Source organism: Bufo gargarizans, chromosome 6 (genome assembly GCF_014858855.1).
Source record: "Bufo gargarizans isolate SCDJY-AF-19 chromosome 6, ASM1485885v1, whole genome shotgun sequence".
Lineage (NCBI taxonomy): Eukaryota > Metazoa > Chordata > Amphibia > Anura > Bufonidae > Bufo > Bufo gargarizans.
In genome coordinates this window covers 323,857,891-323,871,713 of record NC_058085.1, presented here as the reverse complement: position 1 = coordinate 323,871,713, position 13,823 = coordinate 323,857,891, and the positions used below count along the sequence as shown (strand labels likewise).

The following is a 13,823-nucleotide window of genomic DNA, read 5'->3' as shown; positions in this document are numbered from 1 at the left end:
TGGACGGAGGGACTCCCACTACCAAAGACGTGATCTCTGGATTTCTCCCACCACACCCAACTAAACTGGAAACAGAGTGAGATATACAGGTCCTTCTAAAAAAATTAGCATATTGTGATAAAGTTCATTATTTTCTGTAATGTACTGATAAACATTAGACTTTCATATATCATTTTAGATGCATTACACACAACTGAAGTAGTTCAAGCCTTTTATTGTTTTAATATTGATGATTTTGGCATACAGCTCATGAAAACCCAAATTTCCTATCTAAAAAAATTAGCATATTTCATCCGACCAATAAAAGAAAAGTGTTTTTAATACAAAAAAGGTCAACCTTCAAATAATTATGTTCAGTTATGCACTCAATACTTGGTCGGGAATCCTTTTGCAGAAATGACTGCTTCAATGCGGCCTGGCATGGAGGCAATCTGCCTGTGGCACTGCTGAGGTGTTATGGAGGTCCAGGATGCTTCGATAGCGGCCTTAAGCTCATCCAGAGTGTTGGGTCTTGCGTCTCTCAACTTTCTCTTCCCAATATCCCACAGATTCTCTATGGGGTTCAGGTCAGGAGAGTTGGCAGGCCAATTGAGCACAGTAATACCATGGTCAGTAAACCATTTACCAGTGGTTTTGGCACTGTGAGCAGGTGCCAGGTCGTGCTGAAAAATGAAATCTTCATCTCCATAAAGCTTTTCAGCAGATGGAATCATGAAGTGCTCCAAAATCTCCTGATAGCTAGCTGCATTGACCCTGCCCTTGATAAAACACAGTGGACCAACACCAGCAGCTGACATGGCACCCCAGACCATCACTGACTGTGGGTACTTGACACTGGACTTCAGGCATTTTGGCATTTCCCTCTCCCCAGTCTTCCTCCAGACTCTGGCACCTTGATTTCCGAATGACATGCAAAATTTGCTTTCATCCGAAAAAAGTATGTTGGACCACTGAGCAACAGTCCAGTGCTGCTTCTCTGTAGCCCAGGTCAGGCGCTTCTGCCGCTGTTTCTGGTTCAAAAGTGGCTTGACCTGGGGAATGCGGCACCTGTAGCCCATTTCCTGCACACGCCTGTACACGGTGGCTCTGGATGTTTCTACTCCAGACTCAGTCCACTGCTTCCGCAGGTCCCCCAAGGTCTGGAATCGGTCCGTCTCCACAATCTTCCTCAGGGTCCGGTCACCTCTTCTCGTTGTGCAGCGTTTTCTGCCACACTTTTTCCTTCCCACAGACTTCCCACTGAGGTGCCTTGATACAGCACTCTGGGAACAGCCTATTCGTTCAGAAATTTCTTTCTGTGTCTTACCCTCTTGCTTGAGGGTGTCAATGATAGCCTTCTGGACAGCAGTCAGGTCGGCAGTCTTACCCATGATTGCGGTTTTGAGTAATGAACCAGGCTGGGAGTTTTTAAAAGCCTCAGGAATCTTTTGCAGGTGTTTAGAGTTAATTAGTTGATTCAGATGATTAGGTTAATAGCTCGTTTAGAGAACCTTTTCATGATATGCTAATTTTTTTAGATAGGAATTTGGGGTTTTCATGAGCTGTATGCCAAAATCATCAATATTAAAACAATAAAAGGCTTGAACTACTTCAGTTGGTGTGTAATGAATCTAAAATAAATGAAAGTCTGATGTTTATCAGTACATTACAGAAAATAATGAACTTCATCACAATATGCTAATTTTTTTAGAAGGACCTGTACACCCCCAACACACCTCTATCGTACACTTCACCAGAATATATATATATAGTTTTGTGGGAAAAGATTCAGTGTAACTTTGTATTTCATTGTTTTAAATCTCTATTCATTGTTGACTTAGGACTCCAGTGGTCCTACGGAGGGATGGACTTTTATATACACAGGCATACACAGAAGGCAGTCACTTACTGAATAAGACCTCCTATTGGACCCAGAGATTTACATCATTTAAATAGAAAGTTAAACTGAATAATTTCCCTCAAAACTATATATTAATCTGCTTGACTCTATCTGCTTCATGACATACTGACATACTGCTTCATGACATACGGATTGTATTTTCAATGTGATAGGTTCCCTTTAAGGCTATCAATAAAGGACTGGTCACTGATAATACGGTAGATAAAACAAAGCTGCAAAACAGATGAAGCTGAAGATCATGCTTCTGTATATACTCTGCATATCATGTAATGCACCACAAGGAGGCAATGCTGCTGTAAAGTCTCTTGCATATACGCTGCATTTCATATAGTGCACAAGGAGGCAATGGTGCTGTAAAGTGCCTTGTATATACTCTGCATATTGTATAGTGTGCCACAAGGAGGCAATGCTGCTGTAAAGTGCCTTGTATATACTCTGCATATCATATAGTGCACTACAAGGAGGCAATGCTGCTGTAAAGTGCCTTGTATATACTCTGCATATCATATAGTGCACTACAAGGAGGCAATGCTGCTGTAAAATGCCTTGTATATACTCTGCATATCGTATAGTGCACTAGGAGGCAATGCTGCTGTAAAGTGCCTTGTATATACTCTGCATATTGTATAGTGCACCACAAGGAGGCAATGCTGCTGTAAAGTGCCTTGTATATACTCTGAATATTGTATAGTGCACCACAAGGAGGCAATGCTGCTGTAAAGTGCCTTGTATATACTCTAAATATTGTATAGTGCACCACAAGGAGGCAATGCTGCTGTAAAGTGCCTTGTATATACTCTGCATATTGTATAGTGCACCACAAGGAGGCAATGCTGCTGTAAAGTGCCTTGTATATACTCTGCATATCGTATAGTGCACCACAAGGAGGCAATGCTGCTGTAAAGTGCCTTGTATATACTCTGCATATCGTATAGTGCACCACAAGGAGGCAATGCTGCTGTAAAGTGCCTTGTATATACTCTGCATATTGTATAGTGCACCACAAGGAGGCAATGCTGCTGTAAAGTGCCTTGTATATACTCTGCATATCGTATAGTGCACCACAAGGAGGCAATGCTGCTGTAAAGTGCCTTGTATATACTCTGCATATCGTATAGTGCACCACAAGGAGGCAATGCTGCTGTAAAGTGCCTGGTATATACTCTGCACATCGTATAGTGCACGACGAGGAGGAATGATATGTACAAACATTAACCCAGCAGGGAGCAGCCTGGGGACAAGTGGAAGAACAGTGGATGTGGTGGCTAGAGATAAAAGAAACAGCAAGAGGATTTTCTCCTATTGTGCTCAGCCTGTAAGAGAAACGAAACTGCTGTGGGCTGTCAGTGCACCCAATGCCTATTTGCACAGTATATAATTGATCACTGTCATATTTAGCTGATGATAAATACTGTAGTACACTGCACAGATCAATAATCTTCATACGTTAATCACAAGTAATCAGCGTTATATATACACACATGCAAACTGTAAATGTGATCCATGTAATATTTATGTGAAAGAGCGGTACTGGCTGAGTCGTGGGCACATATGGGAGCACATTTAGTTTGGCCTCACATTAAGAGGGAAGAAGTTATATTAGGCTGCATTCACACGACCGCGTGCGTTTTGCGGACCGCAAACCGCACATGGTGATCGGTTAGTGAGTAGTGAGAGGTGCTGGTCGAAATTGGAGTGAGGTATCCCAAACCATACACATCTGACTCTGGACTGCATGATAATGTGGGTCATTTTGTACTGCCCGATAGTGGCCCAGGAAGCGATTGTGGGTGAGCCACATCTGAGTGAAAGGAACTGATGAATCTCTGGCCTACTGTATGACAACTCTCCTCAGTTCCTGCTAAGTGGAGTGCTACCTGACATACGTGCAGTGTTAGGGTGCATTCACATGACCATATGTATTCTGCGTTCCGCAAAAAATACAGATGAAGTCCATGTTGCATCCCTTTTTTTTTTTTGCGGCTCCATTGTAACAGAACGGACATACAGACACCATTTTTTGTGGGCTAATTCTAATGAATGGGTCCACATCCAAACCACAAAAAATGCGGACCAAAAATACGGTTGTGTGAATAGACCCTTATTAGCAGAGTTACAAGAGGCTGTTTGTTTGTTACAGTAACCACCAAGTATAATGGCACTGCCAAGAAGTGTAACTGCCATGCGTTCTGGCTTTGTAAAGAATTGTTGTGCTGTACCCTGGGAGAAAGCGACTGTAACATCCACACTAGTTGTCTTCATTCTGAGTAACCACGTGTCCTGATTAAAGAGGACCTTTCACCGGTTTTGACTTTTCAAAATCAGTACCTGGCACTGTAGGGCATATTTACTACATGTGATAGGGCAACTTTTTTTTCAGATATGCTGCTCCATTGCACCGCTGTGCCCCTAGTTCTGTTTTGGCACCCTGCATGCTAATCAATAGCATCGGTACAGGGAGGAGGAGACGGGTGTGTATACTATACTGGACTGGAGTATTCCGGTTACATTGCCGTGTTGGCACTTTGCGATAAATAAGTGGGTTTTGGGCTGCAGTTTGGGCACCCGGTCTCTAACAGGTTCGCCATCACTGCTCTAGGGCATATTTACTACATGTTATAGGGCAATTTTTATTTTATTTTTAGATACGCTGTTCCGTTGCACCGCTGTGCCCCCAGTTCTGTTTTGGCACCCTGTATGCTCTGTAGCATCGGTACAGGGAGGGGAAGACGGCCGTGTTTCTCAGGGGGCGTCTCCTTCTCCCTGGCTGTGAGCTGTCCAATCACAGTGGATGACATCACAGCCATTGGAAAAAAGAGCTCACCTTCTCCCTGGCTGTGATTGGACATCTCACTGCCAGGGAGACGGAGACGCCCCCTGAGAAACACGGCCGTCTCCCCCTCCCTGTACCGATGCTACAGAGCATACAGGGTGCCAAAACAGAACTGGGGGCACAGCGGTGCAACGGAACAGCGTATCTAAAAATAAAATAAAAATTGCCCTATAACATGTAGTAAATATGCCCAGTGATGGCGAACCTGTTAGAGACCGGGTGCCCAAACTGCAGCCCAAAACCCACTTATTTATCGCAAAGTGCCAACACGGCAATGTAACCGGAATACTCCAGTCCAGTATAGTATATTTTCCATGTACTTTATCATTTAAGTATAATGACGTGCCTACATTCAATGTGCTGTTCATAGTGCGCCCAGCGCTGATGAATGGCTGGTAAAGTCCAGAGTATATTGGTACACCATTGACTTTTTCCAGGGTGCGGGTGCCCACAGAGAGAACTCTGAGTGCCGCCTCATAGGTTCGCCATCACTGCCCTAGAGCCTTGTTCCTCAACTCCAGTCCTCAAGGCCCACCTACCGGTCACGATTTGAGAATATCCCTCAGAATGACTACCTGTGGTAAGTCCTGATGCACTGACACTAATTATATCAGCTGCTCAATACTAAGGAAATCCTGAAAACATGACCGGCAGGTGGGCCCTGAGGACCGGAGTTGAGGAACCCTGCCCTAGAGTGCCAGTTACTGACTTTGAAAAGTCAAAAATGGTGAAAAGTCCTCTTTAAGGCCTCATGCACACGACCGTTGTCGTGTCCGTTGTTCCGCTTTCCGTGATTTTCTGCGGACCCATTGACTTCAATGGGTCCGTGGAAAACTCGGCTAATGCACCGTTTGTCATCCGCGTCCGTGATCCGTGAAAAAAATAGGACCTGTCCTATTTTTTTCATGGACAATGGTTCGCGGACCCATTCAAGTCAATGGGTCCGTGAAAAAACACGGGAGGCACACAAGATTGTCATCCGCGTCTGCGCGTCCTCGTCAGTTTTTCCTCCTATCATTTGCATGGCAAACTTGACTTAGATTTTTTTTTTACTTTCCTTCATGTCTGGTGATCCTCCAAAAATAAAGGCAGACACACGGAAACAAAAACGGACACGGATCACGGAACAACGGAACACCTTTTTGCGGACCGCAAAAAAATACTGTCGTGTGCATGAGGCCTAAATGTGCTGTGCCTGCCCTACTCACTGCCTCTTCCTGGGGACCCAAGTGCAAGTCAGATGTTAATTGCCAACCCATAAGGACTGACGCCCGCTTAAAAGTGTAGTAAACTGTTTTGGGCATTAGAACCCTATCAGAGAAGGGATGGACGGGGGCTGCATCTGTTGGCGCAGTGTATTCAGGGGCTGTAGAATGTGGGACAGAGTTTTTGGCATCGGGTAATCCTTATAGACAATCCTAGCAACTGGTTGTACATACTGACAATGCCTGTCATGGCTTAACAACATTGCTTGAGTGTTTGTCCAGTGCAGTTAAAGGAGTTGTCCGAGATAAGTAAAAATCACAACTTCTCCAATAGTCTAAAATAAATTTACAAAATATGTATACCTATCCCTGTCTCCAGCGTCATTCTCTGCAGCGCTGGTCCTCTCCTCATGCCGCTACTTCTTTACCAACAGTGATGTGCAGGTGTATGGCACAGGACTGCTGCAGCCAACCACTGTTCTCAGCCTTAGACCACTAAGGACAGTGATTGGCTGCAGCGGGCAAGTACCATATACTGGCATTTGTACACAAGTAGCAGCAGAAGGACCAGACCAGAGAATAGTGCAGTGTAACATCATTTTTTTTTCCAGGATATTCGAGGGCTTGTCTGAGATTTTTAAGCATCTTGGACAACCCCTTCAAGTTGCCCATGGTATTTGTGCCGATTTTATATGCTTATGTTCTAAAGCTCTGGGTGTGATTTGAGTAGAAGACATAAGACATGGTGCTCAAACACCACATGATGGTTGAAGCCAGCTATCTCTGTTTTCTCCTCTTACCATGCAAGAAGCGTTCCGTGTCCAACACCTTACAGGTCTTCTCTCTCTCAAGCTTATTAGGTTGGTCATTGTTTGGAGCCAGTGGGCCACACCAGTAGACACGTACTTGACATTGACGCTTTATGAAGACCCCTTCAGGTGCCACCCAAAGCAACACCCCTTTATCCAGGTGCAACAATAATTTATTGACAACCATCTGCTTCTCTAGGGACAGAATGCCAGACAGCTTCTGGGGAGGAGGCAAAGGGATATCCTCCAAAGGGTGCGGCGAGCTCAGGTTGTATTCTTGTTCAGATGATGGGAGAGGAATAATTCGGCACCCCTCAGCTGTCTGTGTGGTGACTTCAGTCACCAGCTTGCCCATGTAGTACAAGCGGACGTGCAGCCAGTAATCTGTGGCAATTAAACAAGGACATGGTGAGAGGTTGGTTTTACAAAACCCCATCTAAATCCTTAGGCTACATGCACACGACAGTGAGAAAAAAAGTCAGCTAAAAACGAATAAACTGTCCATTGTTAACTGACTTTTTTTTTCACTGATGCCTTTCTGAGAAATGGACATTAAAAACGGACCCATGCAATTGTATGGGGACTGTCGGTCAGTGAAAAACGGACAAGATTTTTTACGTCCGTTTTTCACTAACTGTCAAAAAAACTGTTGTGTGAATAACCCCATAGACTACCATTGGTCTTAAAATGGACGTGTGATAGCTGTTAAAAAAACATATTGTGTGCATGTAGCCTTAGAGGGGTCTATGTACAGCACCGTAACACGAAGCTCCCATGTCTGGGACAAATCTTCTAAGAGGCCTTTAGGTTCCCTTAGACACTAGGGCCCAAGTGCAACTGCTGCACCCACGTCTATATATAAGGAACAGTGATGGCCAGTTCGCCGTGTTCGCCCGCGAACACATGCGAGCTGCCATCTTAACTGACAAGTCCGGCGAGGCACAGGTAAGTCCTTACCTGTGCGTGAGCCGGTCTGAAATGAAACGCGGTCACCGGGAGCAGGCAGTTCCGAGAACAGCCTCCGGGGGCCTTCATCGTGCTGTTCTCAGAACTGCCTGCACCCGGAGGCCGCATTTCATTTCAGACCGGCTTGCGCACAGGCACAGGTAAGGACTTGACTGTGCCTCACCAGACTTGTCAATTAAGATCGCAGCTCGCATGTGTTCGCGGGCGAACTGGCCATCACTGATAAGGAATACCCATTGGAAACCCATGAGATACATACTCTGTTGACATCACTAACATGTCTCACCTGATGATGAAAAAGATGATGGTGGGAGGATAATGGTTTTCTCTGAAATATCAGCACCTTTATGATCAACGTTTTGGGTCATTAAGATGATTGGTGAAGAAAAAACCCCTGGGCAAGAACCAAAGTAACAGATCAAATATACAGAAGGAAAACACTTGATAAAATGTAATAGATCTTGAGTGTTGAATTGACAAAATGTCGCGGCTCACTGCTGTTAATGGATGATGCGGTGCTGCAAGCTAAAATTGAGGACGCCTCACCTCAATGTAAAAAAGGCTGATAGAATAGAAGAGCGAGCACTCACTCTGTGGCAAAATACTCAGATTTAATAATAAAATAAATAAACAATAACACAGTAAAAAATATCACAATAAAAATAATAGTAATAAAATGCGAATAAAATATTACAATAGTAAAATGTTTGGTCGACCAGATTAGTACCGCATTCCACCTTGATAGAGGGGCATAGCTCAATAATACAATAACGGTGTCTTGAATAAGATTGAACGTGATACTAAACTGTGAATTTAAATACAAGAATATAGATCCGATGAATTCTCCGTGCAAAATGAACAGTGCTACAAATCAACAGTGCAGTAGTGTGATCAACATATATTGATAACATATAATAGAAATAACATTTAATAAAAGTAAATGTGATAAAGTGATAGGACACCTAATAGGCTTTGAGGGCCAAGAAGTTCCTCCTGTAATACTGAATAACCGCAACCAGCAGTGGCCGAGTCAGCCGTTGAAATGTCTCAGCTTAATAGCTGTACCACTTTCAATAATGGCAATAATGTAACTGTCTTTGTTCCAAAAGGTAAACTTTCCTGGGTATGGAGTCTTACCTCCTATGATAGTATACTGCTGCTGTGCACGTGTGTAGTCGTCCACTTACTGTTTGTTTGAAAATGCCGGCACTCCGCTGTGCGAGACGCGCTGACGTCCGCGCTCTCGTAGGTGCTGCTTGTAAGGCAATGGCGTCTGGTCTCGCGGTGTTACGAGTGAGACTTCCGTCCGATCTCTCTATCCGCTCAGACGCTATACAGCAGTTTGGTTATCCCAGCAAAAGTAATTTTTAAAAAGTCTATTAGCGCATGGCCATGTGAAAATTCTTTCTCCTGGAGGTTATAGCTGAGTATCGCCCAGACGCGTTTCGGGACTGTTCCGGTCCCTTCCTCAGTGGTAATGGCAGACACTCCTAAACCTCCTCCTTTTTAAACAATTCCTTGGTAAATGACAAGTCCCGGTTGAACAATCCAGACGGGAATAATAGTATGTAATTATCGCCATGTTGCGATTTGGTTGCGTTTTTCATGCGTTTTTTTTTGGGGGGGGATGCGTTTTTTATGAAATTAAGTTCTACCTATTGCAATACATCTATGTATATAGTTAAAACTCCTTAAATCAATTAAAAATCAATTAAAAATATGTGAAAACATGGCATTAATCAATAAAATGGCATTGAATATAAGAATTCATCACATGTTATCTTGACAATATGGTAGAATTGATATGGAAGAGGTCGGACTGGGTGAGGGTCCCAAACCAGAGGGCGAGTCCCAGTGCCGATAGACGGCCTAACTTGGGACTCGACATCGGGGATGGGGCCCCCACCTACTATATAAAACCGAACAGTTCCATCTCTGAATTCAACCCATAAGGTATTAGAGAACCAAACTCATAGATCTGTCTGGACTCGGCTCTGGACATTCTATAAATCAAATCGCCCCCTCTCCAATGTTTTTCAATTTTCTCAAGGCCAAAAAACTGTAAATTCTCTGGGTTACTGTTATGTTTTTCTTTATAGTGTTTTGACAGTGAGTGTTTCTCATATCCTTTCTTCACATTGGAGATATGTTCCCTAATCCTTATCTTCAGGGGGCGTTTTGTCCGGCCTATATACTGACGGTTGCAGGGGCACTGGATCAAATAAATTACCCCTGATGTATTGCAAGAAATGCAATCCTCAATAGTCCATCTATATTGATTTTGGGTTGAGTGAACTTCTAGGGTCTTCCGCGGTGTAATGCTGTTCTTACACCCTATACACCTTCCACACTTATAAAATCCCTTCATTTTCATGAAGGAGCCTAGGGTGGAATTTTTCTGATTTTTTTCTGGCACTGATGGAGCTACTTTCAAGCCTAAATTAGGAGCTCTAGTAAAAGTGATTTTTGGTGTATGTGGTAGAAGGTGGCCTATCATTTTATCACTTAACAGATATGACCAATGTGACCTTATCATTTTCTGAATTCTCTTATAATTATTGTTGAATGGGAGAATTAGTCTTATATTTAAAAATGTGTCCTCCATCTGTTGCAATGTTTTTTCTTTAAAGAATTCCTGTCGGTCTAATTGTCTTACAGTACTTAAAGCCTCATTGATTATTCCTGTGGGATATTGTTTTTCCTCAAAATAGCCCTGCATCTTTTTCGCTTCTTCCTCAAATTTCGCGTCTTCCGTACAATTACGCTTAATACGCCTAAATTGTCCCGTAGGGACATTAATTAGCCACCTCGGAAGGTGACAACTTGAGAAGGGAATAAAGTTGTTAGAGGCTGTGGGTTTTTGAAAGGTACTGCAAGAATATCTTTCATCTATTGTTTCTACTGATAGGTCTAAATATTCTGTTCTATCTTCTATTTTTGAAGTAAAAATCAGACCTTTATCATTACTATTTATGCATTTCAGGAATTCTTCCAATGAGGTCCTGTCTTTCCTCCAGATGAAAATCACATCATCGATGTAGCGCCACCATAGGACCAGGTCGCCACCCAGTTTGTGATCAATCTGATCCATCTCCCAATCAGCTAGAAACAAATTGGCATAACTGGGGGCAAACCTGGTACCCATGGCGGTGCCCCGATGCTGTAGATAATAGTCTCCCTCAAAATAGAAATAATTATGTTGTAAAATATATTTAATAGTCAACACAATAAAATCAATCTGAGTCTTATCTAAGGAGTCATCTCTAGTTAATTGTCTCTCAATTGCATCCAGTCCCTGTTGGTGATCTATCACCGTATACAGAGACTGGATGTCTAATGTCCCCATAATCCAGCCAGGCTCCACCTTCAATTTCTCCAAGATATTTATAATATGTGTAGTATCCTTCACATATGACTGGGATTTCTTCACTAGTGGTTGAAGATGTGTGTCAATATATCTGGATAAATTTGATGTGATGGAGCCTATCCCAGAAACTATGGGGCGTCCAGGGGGATTTTCTAAGCTCTTGTGGATTTTGGGCAGACAGTAAAATGCTGGTAAGCGTCCCTGTGTGCCCAATATAAAATCAAATTCTTGCTGGAGAAGTACCTGATCTTGTAACCCTTTTTCACATAATAATTTTAGTTCTTCTTTAAATTGGATCAGTGGGTCCTTCAATAACTTCAAATAGGTTTTAGTGTCCCTCAACTGTCTCCAACATTCATTATTATATTGGGCAGTATCTAATATTACTGTCGCCCCTTCTTTATCTGCTGGCTGTATGGTAATGGATTTATTTTTCTGCAGTTCCTTAATTGCTGAGGTCTCTCTTGGGGTTAAGTTATTATTACCCACTCTACTTCTCATCTTCCTCAAATCTCCCTCCACACATTTCTGAAAAGTGGCCATCTCTTTGCTAATCTCATTGCGTGGGTACATTTTGGACTTATTTTTCAACGTTGTATATTGAAACATACTAGAAGACTCACTCCTTTTGGTTTGCAAAGGATTTTTAAAAAAATGCTTCTTCAAGCAGATTTTCCTAATAAATTTTTGTATCCCTATATAAGTAGAGAATTTATCTATCTGTATAGTGGGGGCATATTTTAAACCCTTATTCAATAAAGAGATTTGTGGTTCTGTAAGAGCAATGGGACTAAGATTCACAATAACGTTTTTATTTTTATTTAATTCTAGTGGTGTTTCCTGTATCTCCCTTCTCTTCCTTTTACTCCTCCTAGTTTTCCTTCTTCTGACGATAGAGGATAGAGGGTCAAATAGACAAGAGGAAAATAGGGAGATACAACATAATATATCGATAAACAACAGATATGATGTACTATCGGAACATCCTTTTTTAGATCATACCCCTGCACACCACAAAACGCGGATGAGACAGAGGGATTATTCACCCGATCACTATCCCCAACAATCGGTAACCCACAACTACAACCTGAGACACAAGGACTCTCAATATCAGAACTTGAGGGAAGAACAATTCCATCACACTCCCCTGCCCCGGAAACATTACGGGAGATCGAACGAGGAACCGATAAACGACAAGCGATCCCAGTATTACAAATCGTCAGAAGAAGGAAAATATATATATTTTACAACATAATTATTTCTATTTTGAGGGAGACTATTATCTACAGCATCGGGGCACCGCCATGGGTACCAGGTTCGCCCCCAGTTATGCCAATTTGTTTCTAGCTGATTGGGAGATGGATCAGATTGATCACAAACTGGGTGGCGACCTGGTCCTATGGCGGCGCTACATCGATGATGTGATTTTCATCTGGAGGAAAGACAGGACCTCATTGGAAGAATTCCTGAAATGCATAAATAGTAATGATAAAGGTCTGATTTTTACTTCAAAAATAGAAGATAGAACAGAATATTTAGACCTATCAGTAGAAACAATAGATGAAAGATATTCTTGCAGTACCTTTCAAAAACCCACAGCCTCTAACAACTTTATTCCCTTCTCAAGTTGTCACCTTCCGAGGTGGCTAATTAATGTCCCTACGGGACAATTTAGGCGTATTAAGCGTAATTGTACGGAAGACGCGAAATTTGAGGAAGAAGCGAAAAAGATGCAGGGCTATTTTGAGGAAAAACAATATCCCACAGGAATAATCAATGAGGCTTTAAGTACTGTAAGACAATTAGACCGACAGGAATTCTTTAAAGAAAAAACATTGCAACAGATGGAGGACACATTTTTAAATATAAGACTAATTCTCCCATTCAACAATAATTATAAGAGAATTCAGAAAATGATAAGGTCACATTGGTCATATCTGTTAAGTGATAAAATGATAGGCCACCTTCTACCACATACACCAAAAATCACTTTTACTAGAGCTCCTAATTTAGGCTTGAAAGTAGCTCCATCAGTGCCAGAAAAAAATCAGAAAAATTCCACCCTAGGCTCCTTCATGAAAATGAAGGGATTTTATAAGTGTGGAAGGTGTATAGGGTGTAAGAACAGCATTACACCGCGGAAGACCCTAGAAGTTCACTCAACCCAAAATCAATATAGATGGACTATTGAGGATTGCATTTCTTGCAATACATCAGGGGTAATTTATTTGATCCAGTGCCCCTGCAACCGTCAGTATATAGGCCGGACAAAACGCCCCCTGAAGATAAGGATTAGGGAACATATCTCCAATGTGAAGAAAGGATATGAGAAACACTCACTGTCAAAACACTATAAAGAAAAACATAACAGTAACCCAGAGAATTTACAGTTTTTTGGCCTTGAGAAAATTGAAAAACATTGGAGAGGGGGCGATTTGATTTATAGAATGTCCAGAGCCGAGTCCAGACAGATCTATGAGTTTGGTTCTCTAATACCTTATGGGTTGAATTCAGAGATGGAACTGTTCGGTTTTATATAGTAGGTGGGGGCCCCATCCCCGATGTCGAGTCCCAAGTTAGGCCGTCTATCGGCACTGGGACTCGCCCTCTGGTTTGGGACCCTCACCCAGTCCGACCTCTTCCATATCAATTCTACCATATTGTCAAGATAACATGTGATGAATTCTTATATTCAATGCCATTTTATTGATTAATGCCATGTTTTCACATATTTTTAATTGAT

At 42.4% G+C, this 13,823-nt stretch overlaps 1 protein-coding gene across 3 annotated transcripts in view; it reads right to left on the bottom strand.

Annotated features, from left to right (window-relative positions):
• LOC122941565 (interferon regulatory factor 4-like) overlaps positions 1 to 13,823 on the bottom strand; it is a 31,322-nt gene that overhangs the window by 5,540 nt on the left and 11,959 nt on the right. For all 3 annotated transcript variants that reach the window (XM_044298893.1, XM_044298894.1, XM_044298896.1), the window contains 2 exons: positions 8,000 to 8,107; positions 6,739 to 7,131 (listed from right to left, as the gene is read on the bottom strand). In XM_044298893.1, coding sequence (XP_044154828.1) covers positions 6,739 to 7,131; positions 8,000 to 8,107 — 501 coding nt within the window. The remainder of the gene's footprint in view (positions 1 to 6,738; positions 7,132 to 7,999; positions 8,108 to 13,823) is intronic.